This window comes from Sciurus vulgaris (assembly GCF_902686455.1).
Source record: "Sciurus vulgaris genome assembly, chromosome: 7".
In the NCBI taxonomy this organism is placed as follows: domain Eukaryota; kingdom Metazoa; phylum Chordata; class Mammalia; order Rodentia; family Sciuridae; genus Sciurus; species Sciurus vulgaris.
The window spans coordinates 90,769,086-90,788,759 of record NC_136467.1 but is presented as its reverse complement, the minus strand read 5'-3'; the positions used below and the strand labels follow the sequence as shown (position 1 = coordinate 90,788,759).

At 36.2% G+C, this 19,674-nt stretch overlaps 1 protein-coding gene across 3 annotated transcripts; it reads left to right on the top strand.

The window, feature by feature from the left end:
• Positions 1–770: 770 nt before the first annotated feature.
• On the top strand, positions 771–19,023 carry OGFRL1 (opioid growth factor receptor like 1). 3 transcript variants are annotated; one of them, XM_079148064.1, is made up of 8 exons: positions 771–1,150; positions 5,141–5,227; positions 5,379–5,457; positions 7,936–8,014; positions 8,113–8,179; positions 8,321–8,466; positions 12,934–13,582; positions 14,100–19,023. In XM_079148064.1, the coding sequence occupies exons 1-8, from the start codon at positions 917–919 to the stop codon at positions 14,136–14,138; spliced, it is 1,380 nt and encodes a 459-aa protein (XP_079004190.1). In that variant the 5' UTR covers positions 771–916; the 3' UTR covers positions 14,139–19,023. The 3 variants fall into 3 exon arrangements, with proteins under 3 accessions (XP_079004190.1, XP_079004189.1, XP_079004191.1); XM_079148063.1 differs by having other exon boundaries at positions 5,376–5,457; XM_079148065.1 differs by having other exon boundaries at positions 12,934–19,023.
• The last annotated feature ends 651 nt before the right edge of the window (positions 19,024–19,674 follow it).

Below are 19,674 nucleotides of genomic sequence, written 5' to 3'. Positions count from 1 at the left end.
AACAGGGCATGGGGCTAAAGATTCTTCCCTTAGAATGAGCCTATCTGTTCTAAGGAGGCATTTTATCTACAGAGCACCCATTTGGAGGGGGTGTAATACTATCAGAGATCAATGTGCTGGTCCAGTTATTGCCCCTTTTGTTTCAAAATACGTTTGCTTTTTAGATGAAGTGACATTTTTTATCTAGACCACAGGGACTCTCGGTGGTTGTCCCAAGGGCAGTCATAGTTGCTTGGTCTTCCTGTTTATTTAGTGCCCGGTCACCATTAGCTTTTGTCTTCTGCTGCTGCAGCCAATTTATCTTCCTCTTGGACTAGAAGGAGAGGGGGTGGGGGTGTGGACAGGACCCGCCAGCTGACAGTGTCACCTCCTTCGACATCACGTCCAACGCCAGCCCTAGACTCAAAACCGAGCGGGATCACGCTTCCCGCTCAGCTAGAAAGAAGGTGGTTCCCCTCCCCGGGTGGTTCCTGGTCCAGGTGGGGAGGAGGAGCAGCCGACCCCGGTCCACTCCAGGCAACGCCAAAGACCAAAAGAAGACAGGCCTTCGGGGTGCGAGGGAAGTGGAAGCGAGGCGCGTCACCCGGGATCAGGAAAGGCGGCCGGGGCCTGGGAGTGGCAGTTCGCTCCTCGGGGCTCTGGGCCGGCACTGGCTCCTGCCTGTGGGGAGGAGAAGGAACCAGATGGGCGGGTTCAAGCGTGTGCGGCGGCGGCGGTCCTGGGGCCGCCGGCTCCTCCCCGCGAGTGTGCCTGTCTGCCGCTCGCCGCGCTGAGGCAGTGCGGCGGCGGGCGCGCCGAGGCTGCCGCCCAGCGCCCTGGCCGCGGCCATGCCCGGGCCCTAGTGTGCCTGCCGCAGCCCGCGCCGAGCGCCCCGCAGCCCGCGCCCTGCAGCCCGGCGCCCGCCGCCGCCTCTTCAATGGGCAACCTGCTCGGCGGGGTCAGCTTCCGCGAGCCCACCACCGTGGAGGACTGCGACTCCACCTGGCAGACGGACTCGGAGCCCGAGCCGGAGGAGCCAGGGCCGGGTGGCGGCAGCGAGGGCCCGGGGCACGAACCCGAGCAGCCTGCTCAGCCTCCGGAGCGATCCGGTGGGCGGCCCCGCGTCAGCCCTGCGTCGGACGAGGACGCCGAGGCGGCGGGCGCAGAGCAGGTACGCGGACCCCGGTGGCCTCGGGCCGGTCTGGAGCGCTAGTGAGAGGAGCGAGCGCCGAGCACCCCCATGTGCAGAGGGCAGGGGTGTTGGGCGGCTGCTTGTCCCCTGCACCTCGACCCCTCCGCGCCCGCCGCTGTGTAGAGAGACTCTGGGGACTCGAGGGGCCTGCGGCAGCAGGGAGCGCAGGGGCCGCCCGCTGCCGGCCTGGGGCCTGACTGTGGGCACGACAGGGAAGTCCCTCAGGGCTAAACCCAACTTGAATGGGTGTTTTCTTTGCCTCTGCAGCGCAGCTAGGTAATGCGCAGGTGGGGTGGGAGGAATCTGGCTAAAAATAGAGGATTGTGAAAATTCCTCTAGTGCGTGTTATTGGTAAAAAAATGTATTCCGAATAAAATGGGACCGCAATTGCCAAGCAGCTAGCAGCGTCTCTTACAGTGGGGTCTACAGCCATTAAAAGTACTGAGGAAGCTTCTTATACAAAGTTGAACTTTGCAATTCTTACCCCAAGTAAGGCCTTTCACCAAGTTCAGAACATTCTTCAAAAATGTTATTTCGCCCTGAAGACTTGTTGATCCAACTGTGCTTAGACCCTTCGGCTAATAGAGTTTGGACGAGAGGTTAGTAAAGAGGTAAATGGTACCCTTATTCTTTGGATTAAGAAGTACTCGGAAACTTTAAAAAGGAGGAACTATATAGTTTTACCCTCTGAAGAAATGTGTCTCATGTTTGACACACTTCCGCATTAGGCCTTCTTTCTATCAGTTACTAGGGAGTGAGATTGGAAAAATGGAGTCCAAAGTCCAATGTGACCACAGGGCTTTAGGGGAACCATCACCTACTTATTGCAGTGAGTGCTGCCTCATCCATCTTGATGATGATCCTGTTTAGGTAGGGAGGAATCCTGAAGTCTTAGTGGAAGATCTAGCCAAACATGTGATTTAAATGAGATGCAATTTCAGGGTGAGAGCTTGCTTTTTCTTTTGATTTTCATTTTAGAGAAAATTGAAGCTTACAGAGAAAGAGAAACTTGCCCAGGATCATATAGAAAGAGAAATGTGCAAACCCAAGTGTGTCTGTTACCAATGTTAGAATCTTGGACTTGTTGGAATCCTGAATATTCCTCTGCCTCTTGTGCTCTGGTTGGCTGCTCAGTCATTTGAATTGCTAATTTAACCCTAGGAAAATATTAGATGTTGTGTTCTGGTGTTTTCTCCTTCCATTTGTTCCCAATTAACTTCTATAGAACTTCTTCAGAAGTTTGGGATATCAATCCAACTAACCAGGTCAATCTGTATGAAATAGTATAATTAATATTTCAAATGGATAATTGCAACCACAATAAACAGTAGACCAAACCCACTCCTCCATTCCCATTTAATGGTTAATTCTTGTTAGTATCATCATACAACTTCTAAAATATACACATTTGAATTTAACATTTTGACTATCAAACCCATTTGTTCCCCACCCCTAACAGCCAATCTGTTTGCAAGTACTACTGGCACTTCCTATAAAGTACATTATAGACTGATCACATCTCACTACTTGCATTGCTGTCATCCTAGTCCCAGTGAATATGGGACAAATGATGGTACCATTAACTAAGATGAGAAAGTTCAAGGAGAAAGCAACTCTGGAGGGTAAATCAAGGTTTTCCTGAGTTTGATATCCTATTAGATATCCAAGTGGAGTGGTTGGGTAATTTTATTTATGAATAGAGGCTCAGTTCAGGACTGGAGTTATGAGCATTTAAGATCAGAGATAAAGTCCTTAGAAGATAAGCGGTCATCTAGGAGTGAGAAGGAATGAGGATTAGGTCCTGATTAATACTATGTTCAGAGATGTAAAGAGGAGAAGAAACCCAAAAAGGAAGTTGACAAAGGGGACTAATGAGACAAGAAGTAAACCACGAGTGTGGTATCCTGAAGGCCAAGTACCAACAGTGTTTCAGGAAGGATGGAGGCCTTCACTGGCCCAGTGCTGTTGGGAGGGCACCCAAGATGAGCATCAAGAAATGGTTTGGCAGGATGGAGATTTGTTGGCAAAGTTCACAAGAGCCATTTTGAGGGGATGCTGAGGACAAAACCTGATTGGTGTGGAGAATAGTGGAAGAGAGAAGGAGGAAAGGGGAGTAGGAGTAATTTTTTGGTGATGATTTACTGTAAAAGCAGAAATAGGATCTGTAATTGAGGGTGGACTTGGGTCAAGGATGGTGCTGTGTGCTTATTTCAAGATAAAAGATACTACAGTATGTTTGCTGAGAAGAATGATCCAGAAAAGAGGGAGATTTTGTTGATCCAGGTAAGAAGAACTGTATGTTAAGGAGCAAGCCGTAGCTTGAGGAGGCGAAGGAGGTCAGGACAGAGAGTCCAGAAGGAATAGGGGTTGAAGGTGCAAGGTCAGATACTGTCAAGCCTGTACATTTATTAGAGGTTGGAGGGTGCAGTCATTCTCATGGTTATCCTGGAGAGCGAGTAGGGCATGAGTCATTATCTCCATTTCATATATGATAAAATTAAGATTCAACCAAGTAATCTACTTAAGGCTTCACAAATACTAAGTAGCAGAATTAAGACTCACCTAGTCTGACTCCAAGTCTTGGGCTATTAATCTTATACCAAAGTTTCCATATATCCTTCACTTTTAGTGAGGCTGAAGTAGATTCAGATCTAATTAGTCGGGCTTCGAACCTGCCTGGTTCTTGCACTGTCACTAGGCCCTGGGTCTTGTTCAGTTTCCCTTATCCTCAGTTACCTTGTTTCTAAGATGGAAACACAGCAGGTTTGTTGCAAGACTCAAATGAAATAATATACATGTAAGTGCTTTATAAATGAAAAAGTACTTTCTATACAAATGTAAGATGATGATTCATATGGTTGTAGTTCAGGCTAAATAGATTCAGAAACTTGCTAGGCAGAGCTATTTCGAAATGTGTGGCAAGGACCAGACTTTAAACTTTCCCTTGCTTATGTAACATGACAGAGTAACTAATGTAAAATATCAGAGGATTTGGTATTAAAGCATCTCTGTACTTGTAGTAAGAGTGAAAATCACACCACTTCAAAAATGTGTGAAAATTGCTTAGAGGATGCCAGTCTGTCAACACAGTTGGGGGGCAGGGATGATGAGAAAAGAATTTGGGGCAAAACTCTTAATGAGTATTCAGTCCTAAACATTGTAGTCGTCTTCATCATCTTTACATTCTCATTGTCATTCTGCATGAACTGGACACAAAGCATTTTATCATATTTTATAACAATATAGTTAGAGAAAATTGATTACATTGACCTGCATCTTTATATTAAAAATGACTTCATGGTGGTAAGAATTTTGGTTAGGATATAAATAGTATGAGTAAGCTACCACATATAAATTACTTCAGTCTGATATTCATTCCATTTGAGAATGTTTTATTGCTTTGAGTGTATATATTTTAAATTTGCTGATTTATGTCACATCATATTATCACTGAATGAATAGATGATTATCCATGCTTCTGTGTACTTGTTATGATGCTATAAAGAATGGAGTTTAGAAAGCTATTTAGTTTGTTTTAAAATCATCATTTCATAAATATTGCTTGACTTCCATGCACAACTAAATGTTGCAAATTTAATGACAATTTTCTTTGTAAAATTGATTTATCATCCTTTTTTTAGTATTATCTAAAGTATTCTAAAATAAGTTTTGTCATAGTATCGTTTGGGTAACAGCTGGTAAAATACACATTTTGAATTCATTTTGAGTTCTATTTCTGATGGATATCGATCCATAACATTTGTCCTCTAGTTTTGAATTTAGAAATATGCCATAGGACAGAAAGTTTTGGTGCAAATAAGGAAAACAGAATGGTAGCAAATGTTGCTGTTTAAAAGATATTTATAATGTTTTCATTGTTCTGGACAAGATGACAATTTCAGACTTTCTTTATGGATTTTGAAATTTTCTTGCATCAACATGTAAATAGAGTTTCACTTTTTATTTTAGGGTGGTGATTCCTCGGAAGCAACTGTGAAACCAAAGAGAAGTTTTTATGCTGCAAGGGATTTGTACAAATACCGACACCAGTACCCAGTAAGAGTGTAGGATGTTTTTCTTTTAAATGTAAAATATTTCCCTTCTGTTTTTCTAATTTTATGGTACCAGTGAGAAAACATCAGAAGGGTCCTTGTGCCTTTTCTGTATTTCCATGTACTAGAGATTGATTTATTTTTTCCTTTAGCAGAACTTCAAAGATATCCGATATCAAAATGACTTGAGCAATCTTCGTTTTTATAAGAATAAAATTCCATTTAAGCCAGATGGTGAGTAATCTGCTACTTTGGTAAAAAGCAAACTTTAAATAATAGCATACACTTGGGTATTCTTTGTTTATTCCACGGTTAGTACATTTTTACTGCATTTGTAAATTGACTTTACTTTGCCAGTCAGTCAAATGTATCTCCAAAGCCCTGGAAGGCCCTAGAAATGTGGACACACTTGGTAAATTCTGGAGGAGTAGCTATTAGTTAGTGATACCTTCCCACCACTTGTATATCATTGCTATTATCTGAAAGGTAGTAGGGGCAATGTTTTGTGAGCAGAAGAGAGAAGATTTATAGAACGATAAAGTTTTAGATTATTAAGGATTTTAGAGGAGCTCAAATTCAGCTTTCTTATCTAAAAATGAGGTCAGTGGAACTTAAATGACTGACTTACTGGGTCACTCTGCTAATTGTCATGTTAGGTCTAGGTTCCAGGATCCACTGTTCTTACCAGCATGCCATACCCCCAAATTTTATTTAGAACGTGAGTGAAAATGCTATTTGTGTTTGGAATTATTTTCCTGTCAGTTTCAGAACTAAGGATCAGGAAGATATAGCCATCCCAGTTCAGTGTTCCAGGATCCCGGTAAAGGGAGTGAGGATGTGGTAGATCTCCATCCACCTCTGCCAAATAAACTTGTCTCCTTCAAAACTCTATAAATTGCCCTTGTAGGATCTTTTCCAAACCCTTAGGGAGAGGCTGCAGCTGCTATGGTAATTTGACCACAGAATTGCTTATTTCATTGAAGTACCACCCTGTGGTTCATGGTAGGCAGCCTCATTTTATCCAGGTCAAACCAGTGAAGCTGAAGCTGATTTCTCTCTTTACAGTCCTTTTCTGTATGAGATGCCTATACAGTCCTGGTTCTTGCTGCTTGTTCTCCATAGCAACAGGGCCAAATCCACAGCAAAGTGAGTCAGGAAATGAGGGTCATGGATTGTAAGGCTTTCAAAGTGGCAAGATCTTGCATTCTTTGGTGAACTAACTGGAGGAAGGAGATGGAGTATTAAGAGGGAGTATTAAAAGGCTGGATGGAGTATTAAGAAGAGGGAGTCAGAATATTGTACACTGAGAGATGTATCAATTGGGAGTCAAGTAGCCACATCTGCTGTTCTTGAACTTTCTGGTGTCCTAAAAGCCTGCTTGAATTTGAAGGAAAACCTGGATAAAAATGCACTTTCTGTTTACTAATGATAGAAATATGCTGCTTTTGTTTTAGCCAGTGGAAAAAATATTAATTAAATTATTAATTTTGTTAGGACTTGGTGTAAGAAAACCTTTTGAAGAGCAGATAGTTTGTTAATTTATCTCTAATTTGAATGCAATAAAACTCAGCTAAAGGAGTGCCTTTCAGTGTTAAAAATATTGAACATAAATTTATGACAGTATTTAACTCTATTTTGCATTTTTAGTGGTGAATTTATTTTTGAATTAATAATTTAAAGCACTGGTAGCTTCCAGCAATACTTTAATTTTTTTGTAATTTTTATCACAAAATTTATTTTGAAACCTTAGAAGAATGGGGGTCAAAAGTATTAGGTAAGGTCACCTGAAATGTTATTCTAGTGTATTATACAAATGCATCAACTCACATACTTTACTCTTGAGTATGTGTGGACATGCACACACACTTGCCAGTAAGCACCATTTTCAGTGGTATATTTTACTTATTAAGTGGGAGCAAAGGTCATTGAAGGGGAAAGCAATATTACAAAGGCAAATGGTTTCAGCATTTTACCAAACCTGAGAGTTAGCCTCTCCTGCAAACTGGTGATCTCTGGAGGAAAGAAGAGGTGAGCTATGTTTAGAGAGGTACTATGCTTCTATGCTTTTTCTATAAGATTAACTAATGGCTACATAGTCAATATTAAGGACCTTGATAGACTTGAGGGTCAGAAGGATTTTATCATAGTAAGTTCTTGTAGAGGAACACTGGAACATGGAGAAAAGAGCTTACTCTCTGTATATAGAAAGACCTATGTTCTACCCTAGATTTACTTTTCCACTAGTGTGTGAGCAGCAAATTGCACAATTTCCTTGTTAGTAAAATGGGATAACACTGAGAGAGTTTTTCTTACAGGGAAGATAGTAAATATTTGTAGAATAGTAAGTCTCTGTTGCCAGCTACTCAATTTTGCTGTTGTTGTATAAAGATGCCATAGACAATGAATGATGGTGGCTGTGTTCTGATAAAACTTTATTTATAATACAGCTGGCAGGCTAGCATTTGCCAACCTCTAATGTAGAGAACATAGACCAATACAACTTTGTGTGATTTGAGTACTATTAAAATTTTTTAAAATCATGCTTATAACTGAATATATGGATAGGACATTCATCTTTAAAAAAATATTATTCTTGTGTACTATTTTTAAATTTTAAGAAGTTTTAATATAAAGTTCAGTTAATTCAAATCTTAAAAATGCCTTCATAGTGTTTTAAACCTCTCTTTCATTTTCTAAATATTTACTGTTTAGGTGTTTACATTGAAGAAGTTTTAAATAAATGGAAAGGAGATTATGAAAAGCTGGAGCACAACCACACTTACATTCAATGGTCAGTTACATATTATCTATCTTGAACCATGTCCTATTTAACTATATATGCTTTCCAGATAATGTTAATAGAAAAAATTTTATTTTTTAAAAAATTAGGCTTTTTCCCCTGAGAGAACAAGGCTTGAACTTTTATGCTAAAGAACTAACTACATATGAAATTGAGGTAATGCAGACTTATTTCATTTTATATAAAGTGGCCAAATAATACTGTCATTTTATTTTCCTGGTAGCTACTGAGACATGTCAGCTGATCCTTTTTTTTTTTTTTTTTTCTCTTTTTCTTTTCTTTTTTTTTTTTAATTAGGAATTCAAAAAAACAAAGGAAGCAATTAGAAGATTCCTCCTGGCTTACAAAATGATGCTGGAATTTTTTGGAATAAAACTGATTGATAAAAATGGAAATGTTGCTCGGGCTGTTAACTGGCAGGAAAGATTTCAGCATCTGAATGAGTAAGTAAAGCCCCAGTGAAATAAATGGTATTTTCCTATAGTCAGAACATAGTAACAGCTAGCAGTTGGGCCAGGAATTTAGGTTCAAAATCCAATCTGAAATGCATTTTATTCCTTGATCGATATTCTAAAACAAAATAAAACAATAATGAAAAAGAACTAAATTCCAGTTAGAAACAGAGCAATTCAGCTTCAGAACTGTTTCTTGCTGAAGTTCCCACATGCAGCAAATGAGCTTCTTACCCTCTTTCTGCCACAGTTCTTGGAATTTATGTTTATTGTTTACATGCAACTTTTTGTTTCCTTCCTACTGGACTGTAAGCTTCTTGGGGCACAGTCAGTTTCTCACACCTTCAAACTTGGTGCTTCTTAGATTAAGGATCCATGATTAAGCCTATGATGTATAATAATCATATAGGAATGAGAGGTACCTGTGCTTTTTACTAAAAAAGAGGAAATATTACAATTATCTTTACTATTTAGGTAAAATCGAAAACCTGTTTTGTGGCTACTAAACCCTAAAACCTACAAAGAAAAACAGCTTATTTGGATATGTTCTGCTCTTTTATTTTGCCTGGATATTTATAACTTTCATTAATACTTAAAGCCAAAGCTTATTTTTAAAAATATTTTCTTCATATGCAAACTGGCTTTTTTTTCCCTTTTAATTATAGAGTGACTTATAAGAGCTGGACTATAAAACTAACAGTTTTAAAGCGCTTTTTAGCACATCATAATTAGCTGAACTGGGCAAGTACTAAGAGGAAAAAGAACAGACTTAAGTAATTCAAAGTAATTCTTTGGTCAGAACAATCTGAATTTTGGCATCAGTTATGTAAATGTTTTGTGTCTTCTAGGACTTTCATCTTACTTTGGTAAAATGGGTATAAAAAAGTTATAAGCCTTCTTTTTCCATTTTAGTTATAATCAACACTATTAAAATGGTGACTTGTATGAAAATACTGAAGACACATACATAAAGCTTATGATCCTGACTAAAAGACCCCTTAACTCATAACTCAAATTTGGTTTACACAGGGAAGTATGTGCGCGCGCGCACACACACACACACACACACACACACACACACACACACACACATAATCTCTATGTAGGCAATGCAGGTAACTATCTTTGGACAAAGTTTCTAAGCAATTAGGTCACACTCTCAAAGAAAGCTGTATGCAAGTAGTAGTAACATTTCAAAGCCTTTTCTTCCTCAACTTGGTTTTAGTCAGAATAGCAATCTTGTTTAGTAAATTTTTATTAAATAAATAATGAACAATATATGGTTTTCAGGCTCAAATCCTCCTTGGATTTTATTGTCAGATCCTCTGATTTATAGCTAGAAATAGGACCCTTTCTGCAGGCTTTAACTGAGAGATCTCCTGACTTGAGTCAGGGGAGAGGAGTCTGAATTAACACTCCTTCTCTGCTCCATCCAGCCACCTTTCCTCTACCACACACTTTCTCTCTTTGCTTTTCCAGTTCTGGGTTAACTGTCTTAGAATCTGCCAGAAAACATTTCCTCTCTGGTTTTGTTGCCAAATATTTTGTTGACTAGATTTGAACAAATTATGTGGGATGATATGAAAATGTCTACTCCATCTTCTTCTTCAGTTGGGTCCTTTCTCATTTAGTCTTAAATGTCACAATGTATCTGTGTTATAATCTGTATGGCATCTTGAGTTTTTTAGAGTAGGCAGAGAACTCTGTATACTTATAAGCAAAAGGAAACTATTGAATTAAAGGAAATGAAATAACATGGAGTTAACTAGTGACCATTCTAAAAGAAGTGAAATATTTCCAGTCATGAGAGTACAGAGCTATAGGCCAGCCACTAAGATGTATTGATGATTTTATTTGTAAAATAAAATAGGTGTATTGATGATTTTATTTGTAATCAGCTTGGATTACTGAGCCATACTGGAACATATGTTAGATCCAGGAATCCCTTCTAACTTTCTTGTCTTCTGATTCTTGCTTATATATATATATTTTTGTTGTTGTTGTTGCTCTTCACCTATCTACTTTTCTGACCATGTCAGACTGTTTACTGCCTTTACCTCTGTTGAAGTCCAGCTACTTTTCTACCTGCTGTACATCCCAAGACTGCTTATAATATTAGCGGGTTTTAGTCAGTCTCCTCTCTTTCATTGTCTTTCATTGTGATACTTAGGTTAAATCACACTGAAACACCCAGTTGTTCTCTTCTGTAGTTTTATTCCAAATCCCTGATCATCATTTTCTTCAGCCCAAGTTTTTGTCCTTTTATACTGAAAACATGTTAATTGGAGAATATGTAGATAAAGATAAATGTGTACAGATATTCTAACTTGACTATTAATTGAAGATTTGTTATGTGAAATTGAGCTGATTGCAAATATAGTATTCATTTTGTTATATAGCCTCTCTTGTAAACATTCTTCTACCTTTCCATACATCACTTTTTCATAGACATGTGAAGCAGATGTTGCTCAAAAATTTTGTCACTAAGTTGTTCAAATACACAAACTCCATAAAAATGTAACAATTAAGTCAATTCTACTATTGGTGGCACATTGTCTTAACTTCACTCGGATTGTATTGTCTCAAAACACTCTTATATCCTAATTGTGAAAAAATACAAATTCACAAAATTAAAATGTATCTGTGCTTTTTTGCCCTTTGGGTTTCAAAGAGTTGGACATAAAGACAATACTTAATATAACAATACTTAGTATAATACTTAGTAGAATACTTGGTAAACATCCAGAAGGATGAAGATGATAAAAATTATTACACTTGTCTTTTCCAGGGTTTGGTTAGCCTGACTCATTAAGATTTTATTTTGTCCAAATTCTTTCATTAAAATATAAGGCCATGGAACCACCCATTTCCATACCTCAAATAATTTGTCAATGTCTTTCTCCATCCGTCTCAAATAATTTATTACTTATTTCTAAGTGAAGACTCTGAGTACTTTTGGAAGCTAGGACAGAACTTTGTAAAAAGTAGTGTCTGAGATTAAAATACAGGTTTCAGAAAGTGAGAAATTTAAGTGCTGGTTCTGGTTGTGTGGCAATATTGAATAATACATACCCAAGATATTGATGACACACATGATTAATACATGCAGCTGAGAACTCCTTTAGGATTTGGTAAGGCATGTAAAAGGTAAGGGTTGAACTGAATGAGGTTGTGGTGGTAGAGTATTAATTATAACAAACAAATTGGAAAAACATTAATTCATTAATAGCTTTAGTTTTGAGATAGAGAGGAAACATTATTATCTTATTAATTATTAATGTAATCTTGGGGAAAATTGCATCTTTGGAATCAAGGCCTATAGAAATGAGATTTAAAATTTTCTGATAGTGTAAGAGGAGGTGAGGATAACCAGGACAGAAGAAAATTAGGTTATTAATTTGGAACAGGTACAGATTTGGTGGTTCTCAATTACAAATCTTTAGAGATAATAAATAAGAATAAATAATATTAAATAGTATCTGATATTTGTTGAGGTTTTCATGCCCTATATATGTATAAATTCACTTGATTTTTACAAAAGTCCAGTAAGTTGTGGGCCATTTTCCCCATTTTACAAATGAAGACACTGAAACTTAGTCATCATATTTTCATGTAAGTGACAGAGCCAGGGTGTGACTGACTCTGAGGCCCATGCTCTCAACTATTAAATGATGCTCTGTTAAATAAGTCATTTTGTATCCTTTATCAGAAACATTCTAGCCAGGTAGAGTAGTTTTTGCTGCTTTCCTTGTGAATTTGGCTTAAGTGGATTTTGCTGTTCAGTTGATACTATTGATCACACCATTCAACTGTTGGCTAATGCATTTATGTTCACCCCTGGCTACCTGTGATGAGTACCATACATTAGTGGTTTTACAGTCACAGAAGTTACCCTTTATCCATGGGGTTATGTTCCAAGCTCCCAGTGGATGCCTGAAACCATGGATGATATAGAATCCTATGTATACTATGTTTTATTCTTAAACATACATGCATTTAATATAGTTTAATTTATAAGTTAGGCATGGTAAGGGATTAATAACAACAGCTAATACATAAACAGAACAGTTATAACAATATACTATAAAATATGTGAACATGGTCTTTTTTAAATCACTTGTCCTCAGTCCTTGGTGAATTTAATAAATAAACAATTTAATATCAGTGGGAATAAATTAAATCTAAATATTTTTCTAATACAAAGACCTAAAAAAATGAGTTTGTTTTATACATTTGAGTTTCATAGAGATTGACATTGCATTGAGGCATAAAGTTTTCATACACTCTGATTTATTCTTCGTAGCAGTATTTGATATGACTTTTTATGAAAATCATTACAAGGCACATTTCCTTGTCTTACACTTCCTTAAAAAATCTTTTCCCAATAGTTTGCATTCTCTTGCATTCTTCCCCCTAGTGCCCACCCACCACCTCATTTTATTCAATCCTCTCTTCCAGGTCCCAGCACAACTATCTCAGAATCACCCGTATTCTCAAAAGCCTTGGTGAGCTTGGATATGAAAGTTTTAAATCTCCTCTTGTAAAATTCATTCTTCATGAGGCTCTTGTGGAAAATACTATTCCCAATATTAAGCAGAGTGCTCTGGAGTATTTTGTTTATACAATTAGAGATAGAAGAGAAAGGAGAAAGCTCCTGCGGTTTGCCCAGAAACATTACACACCTTCAGAGAATTTTATCTGGGGACCACCTAAAAAAGAACAATCAGAGGGAAGCAAAGCCCAGAAAATGCCTGCTCCTCCCGCCTCTAGTCATAATAGTCAAACGTCTATGCACAAAAAATCCAAGGACTCCAAAAATTCCTCTTCAGCTGTTCATTTAAATAGCAAAACAGCTGAAGAGAAAAAAGTGGCACCAAAAGAGTCTGAAGAAGAGACAGACAGCCCCAGCCCAGAGCCCAGCAATGAAGCTGCCAAACCAGGAAACACAGAAGACAGTGATGCTGAAAATTCAAATTCTCATCCCGAAAAAACAGTTACTACTCCAACAGAAAGAAAGGAGAGTTCATCTCCTTCTGAAAAAGATGAAGAAGGCAAAAATCCTAACAAAGACTGTGAAAATCCTGGAAATACCAGTTGTCATGATGAGGTACTATTACAGTGAATTATCAGAAAATCACAAGCTTGTTTAGGGTAGGGGAGGAAACAACTACTGTCTAATTTATCCTAAAGAACAGAGATGATATCATGTTTCCAGTGTTAGCCATCTGTGTTTTCTCTTGTAAGCATTTTGTTGTTATTTGTTTATTTTAGATGATAATGAATTGGATATTTAGTAAGAAGTTTTAAGACCAGATTCAATAAATGAATGTATTCTGTGACAGTTTTAGGATGTGAGTTTTCAATTCTGTATATAACAATTACTTTAAACTTATTTTCAAGGTGTCTAGAAACAATCAGGTAGTATTTGATACGTGTGTCAAATACCCTCTTTCAAGAGATTACAGACTCCGTGGAGAAAATCAAGACAACAATTCCATTGTATTTTTATACTTTTACCTGATTTTTACATTAATTTTTGAAATAGGAAGAGTTTAATTTTCCAAATATATTCACAAAGTAGTTTGGATTCTTTGATCCTAACCCTTCCATGTGTTTATTTTTAGATTCCGATAAGTGAAATGGAGGTCCTGGGGGAGCTCTGACCTCCCCAGCTAATCTGTCAAGTCCTGCTGTCTTCTTTCACCCTCTCTCCTTGCTCGCCATTGAGCCACCATCTTTATCAACTCCCAAGTGTATTTACAGTGTTCATTAGGATAATCTTCTATGTTGACATCTAAAGGGGACACAGGGGAACTTTTAATTGTATGATTTCAGGAATTTTCTTTAAAATAATAATAAAAATATTTTCTGTATTAAGTGCTTAAAAACAAATATTGGTGCAAATGTCCAAAAAAGAACTTTGCTTTATATGGCTGTTCCACATAAATTTGGTGGTTGATTCTGGATGCAAATGACTGAAGAATTATAAAGGGAAAAAGGAAATTATCCATTTTTAAAAGGATGCCTCTTGCACTATCAACAGGCATGTCTCTTAATGAGTTAAGTGAATTATGAAATTACTATGTTGTTTATTCCACAATGTATCTTTTATTATATATGTGTGTATTATATATATATATGTATACATATATATATGTATACATTATATATATATATAGTTTGTGCATCTTTGTCAAACTTTGAAATGGAGAATAGTTTGAAATTTCATATGATCAGTCTAGTAAGAACTTAATTTGTTACTAATACTGGTTGAAAACAATTTTATTGCCTATAATATTATTACTAATTATTATTACAAATCAGAAAATAATCAGAAACACTGTGATGAGAACTTCAAAACATATATACAAATATAGAAAAAGCAATGAATAGATAAAACATTTTCACTTTATATCATTTAGAAATAAATTGACTTTTTTTTAAAATCTCTCTTAGGCTTTTAAGAAAAGTTGTGTTCACCTTAACCTCCCAGAGAATTTTTTTATATGTCCTGTTTCATATCCCATAATATCATCTTCTGTTGTCTTTTTTATCCACACTTTTACCATGGGATTTCTAGATAATAATCACACGGATAATATGCCTTCAGAAATATGATTTTATTGCTTTGAAATTTATGCAAAAACACCCCAGTTGCTTAACCCTGATTTTTTTATCTGCGTGTTAGTAGCACTCATGTTTTATTTCAGGTTCCAATATATAGAATATAGAGCACTTAGTCATTTTTAGTTCCCATAATATATCAAATTTTGCTTTTTACTGTTTTTTGAGGTATTAGGAATTTGAGGTAATAGTCTAGGTTTGTATTTCCATTTCTTTTTTACATGCAGGAAATACATGGGTCCTCTGACATGGTGCTTGTCGTAGCAATGTCCCTGTAGATCTTAATAAATAGTTCTGCAGGGTTTAGTGAATAAGAGTAAAATGTCAAATTAGGCTGAATTGTAGGAATAATATTAATTTAATTCAAAATATTTTACCAGTTGTGTTGTAGACACTTTTGGACTGTTTTCTAAATGCTTAATGTTAAACATATGTGACCATATTAGTAGCTGGTAACTGTTAAAATATCAACAGTTACCAGATACTAAAATAAATGAATATTATCTGAACTATTTAGAAATTGTAGTATATCAAAACCCCCAGAAGAACAACATTTCATTTAACAATTTAAGTTTTTTAGAATATTATTCCTTATTAGGGATTTCATTAGATTATGCTACTTAATTTGCAAATACTTAGTCTCAAGGGGACAACTTCCTGGCTTCCATCTAAAATAGTGGCCTTTTCCCATCATGTGTTTTTTAAATACATTTTCATATGTGACTATAGTTTCCTACATTTAATCTGTAAATAATGAGAGAATTATTAAGTGGAGAATAAGTAGGGATGCCATTCCTTTTGCAGATAAAAATTGAATGTCTAGAATTTTTTCTATTAAGAATACTTTGTATATTTAATAGTTTTTTAAAATAAGATCTATAGATATGTGTTTATGTGTGTCTTAGATATGAAACCACCCCCTTGGGCTTGACTTATGTTTTGTATTTTTAAAAACTACATGTGCTTGCAGAAATTTACAGAAAAGCTGTTATAGAAAATGCAGTGAAGCATGGCCAAATAGCTAGAAACATTATTGAGTATTTGCAAATATAGTCTTTATTGTTGTACCACAGGCTGCAAGGATAGTTAATATTGGCTATTAATAAAATAGTAACTTGAATTTCATGGCAAATAGATGTTATATTGCTTGTTTAGTCTAGTATATTTCTAATATTTTGTGCTTTCATATATCAAAGGAGAAAAAATATGTGAAATTATTTTGAAATACTGTAAAGTGATATATAATTATAAGATATATTTCTTACGGTAGAGAAGTTTCTAACATTAAGATTATTGTACCATTATACATTGTCATGCTCAATCTCATAAGAAATTCAAAAGAATCATAAAAGAAATGAAGATATATTTGCTTTCTCTAAATCAAGTCAGTTGTCAATTAAAAAATTACATTGTATAGTTTTTGTTGAGAGCACTTTTCTTCCAGCTTCAAAGAAAAAATAAAATTTACAACTCAGGAGTTCTTAGGGGAGTTCTGATATTTTTTGCTAAATATTAAAAATATAAACATAAAAATGGCATAAAATTCGTTAGTTATTATGTTTCATATTTTGTCATATAAAATCACCAATTCTGCTTCTAGCTTTTATACTTCAATCTGAGTGAAAGTATGATGAAAAAGGAAAAATAGGACAGTATATATCTGAGTTAGCCTTTAAAAAATCATTTTAGTAAATAAACCATATCAAATGGTCAAAAATTGGTTAGATTAATGATAAGAGAATAATTGATTTGTTGTTTTAATGTTAAATATCCCAAGTTGATAGAGTTATGGCTGAGTTTATAATCCACTGAGTAACTAAGTCAAGAATTTACTTTTTAAAAAACTATAGTTGAGGCTCTTCTAAAATCTCTGTTATGTAACCCAGGAACAGAAGGATGTTGCTTAATTTAATTTAATGACATCTACAAGTCTTTAATGTCCTTTGGGGTGAGTAGATCCCTTGTTACAGGAATGTGTTTTCCGGATTTCTATTTTGTTTTCCATTAGAAAATTCCCCTTTCTCTTTTGGGGCATGTATGTTAAATATAAGGCAGGAATTAGACACACTAGAGTCATTTAATTGCAGGTGCAATTGTAGAGAAAGATGATCTGAGGAAACGCTGGACCTAGGAAATTGTGAGTGTCTGTCCCCTAACATCTTTCAGTACTGAGTTCTGTGCTGTTCATTACAGGAACAGATTTGTGTGGGTAATCTCTAGGGTGACAGCAAGTACTGCCCTGCCTCCTGCCTTGTTCTAGTTATCCAACCCACCCAGCAGATTGTGTTCAGGGACAGACTGTTTTTAGAAATTTACTACTGAAATTAATAATCATATAGTTATGAATGCCTGGAGGTGTCCAGATGTGCCTTAATGAATGTAAATGATTTTCATTCAGATGTTTACACTTTTTCTCCATTGTAAAATCTTGTCATAAGGAACTAGTCAAACCATGTATATCACATCAGTTATTTGAATGAAATTTACTTTGGTGCTTTATCATTTTGGAGAAATTGTCATTTGGAATAGGAGCGTAAGTTCAAAAAGAAATATACTCACCACAGTATTTTACAATGTGTGATATTTGGCAAGAGTTTTGAGTAAGAAAGATTAACCTGAATTGTTTGTTACATGTGTTCATTCTTTTTCTTAGTTTTGCTACATGCTGTAATTTTCACTTTAACCATTCCTTAGTTACTACAAGTAATATTTATCTGTTTTACTTTCTGTTCTTAGATTCAGATGGTTATAGAATGTGGAGTTATATTAGAGAAATCATTAAAATTTTAATTTCAGTAGATGTTTGTAGGAATCTAAAATTAATTTGAAAAACTTTTATGCTATAATCCTATAGAAACATTTTTAAAGCCCTATTCTTGTTTTGTTCTAGATTAAGGAAAGTGTTCTTCTGTGTCATCTGCTTTTCCTATTTTGTTGTGAAGTTTATTGTTTCAGTTATTTGTGGGAAATAACTTCTTAATATGTTTGTTTTCTTGGATTAAAGTTTTCATGTTGGAGACTTTTATGAAGTTCTTTGTATTATGGCCCAAACCCTGGCTGGAGGTGGAGGTCAGAGAGGGAAAGGTGACTAAGACCCAGGGTAGGCACTTTGGGAAAATGGAGCCAACACTGGGTTCTACTCTCTTCGTTGGCCTGCTGGGTCTTCAGGGTATCCTCTGGATCATGAGCATGTTGAGCCCTATGATTTCTGACCTATGGGGAGGATAGGCCACTTTGCACTCCATACACAATTTTATGGGTATCAGTTGTCACAAAATATCTGCTGTGATGTATTTGCCACCATTTTGTAGTTGTTTACAAAATTATGAGTAATCAGGCATCTGCTATTAAAATTATGGCTAAATCTTTATAACTATCTTAGGAAATATTAAAATGCCAACCCTATATTCCCCTCACCCCATTCTTTAATGAAAATTTGGGTTGTTCTTTCAGAGGTACATTCAAAAACTTTTAATAAAATGATTAAAAGTATTAATGCTCACATTTGTAAATCAGAACACCTTAAGAAAAACTATTTTCATTTTTTAAAATTTAAAGGGGTTTGTGTAGCATTTATATTCATTAGGGAGATTAGTTACATATAAGTTTAGGTCTAAGAAACATTCAAGTTTTGCACTCATTGGTCAAATGGTCAAATGAGTTTTGTTGTTGTTTTGTTTTTATCTGTGTTACAGATTCAGTTTCATGTGAAAAAAGAACTAATGAAACAAAAATTATAAACAGTACTAAGAAACCACAGAAATAAAGACCACAAATTAAAATTTGTACAAGTCTCAGAATTATTGGAAGTAAGTGAGGAATGGTCTAAAGAAGCTCAGTAATGGAATTCGCTTTGAGAATCAGCTCTGTGCTATTTCTGCCAAGGCCATCAGGGATTGTTGTGGAAATAGATCCCATCAGTATTCTCTCTTAAACCATGAATTCTGCCTACTCAATGTTGGAATCTTCCATTAGGCTGATGGAATTAATCAAATGATCAAAAACCAAGTTTAATTCCTTTGTCTATGCATACCGACAGTGGTTTTACCAACTAGAAGTTCAATTGAGGGATTAGCTACAGAGCAGAGAAGGACTCAGTGACAGTTGGGTTATTAAAGAAGTATCCATTTGCAACACTGTAGAGTTGATAGCTCAGTGACTGTGTGGCATTACAATTCAGAGAAACAAGTGAGAGCAAACCTTAGGTCCTTTGATAACTTTTTTTTCCTACTTTTTTCTTAAAAAGGGCTTTTAACCTGTTTCCCAAATAAGATGTTGGCTTATGTTTTGTATTACCTAAGAAGAAGATTGGTTGGACTGAGTCCATTCATTATTTCAAGTTGGAAACTCTGTGTCCTTTGTATTTTGAATATTTAGGAAAAAGGATATGATTCTTACACAGGTGTGTATTTTACTTGTCATGTAAGCTCTGATTCTCCAGTGGCCAGTGGGCTTCTCTGTGCTCCATATTCAACTGCAGTATGAACTACAGAATGCTATGCATGTATGTTAGTACCAATACCATGTGTATGTGGTAGAAGTTGTAACCAGTTTCTGGATCTGTATGGTACTATA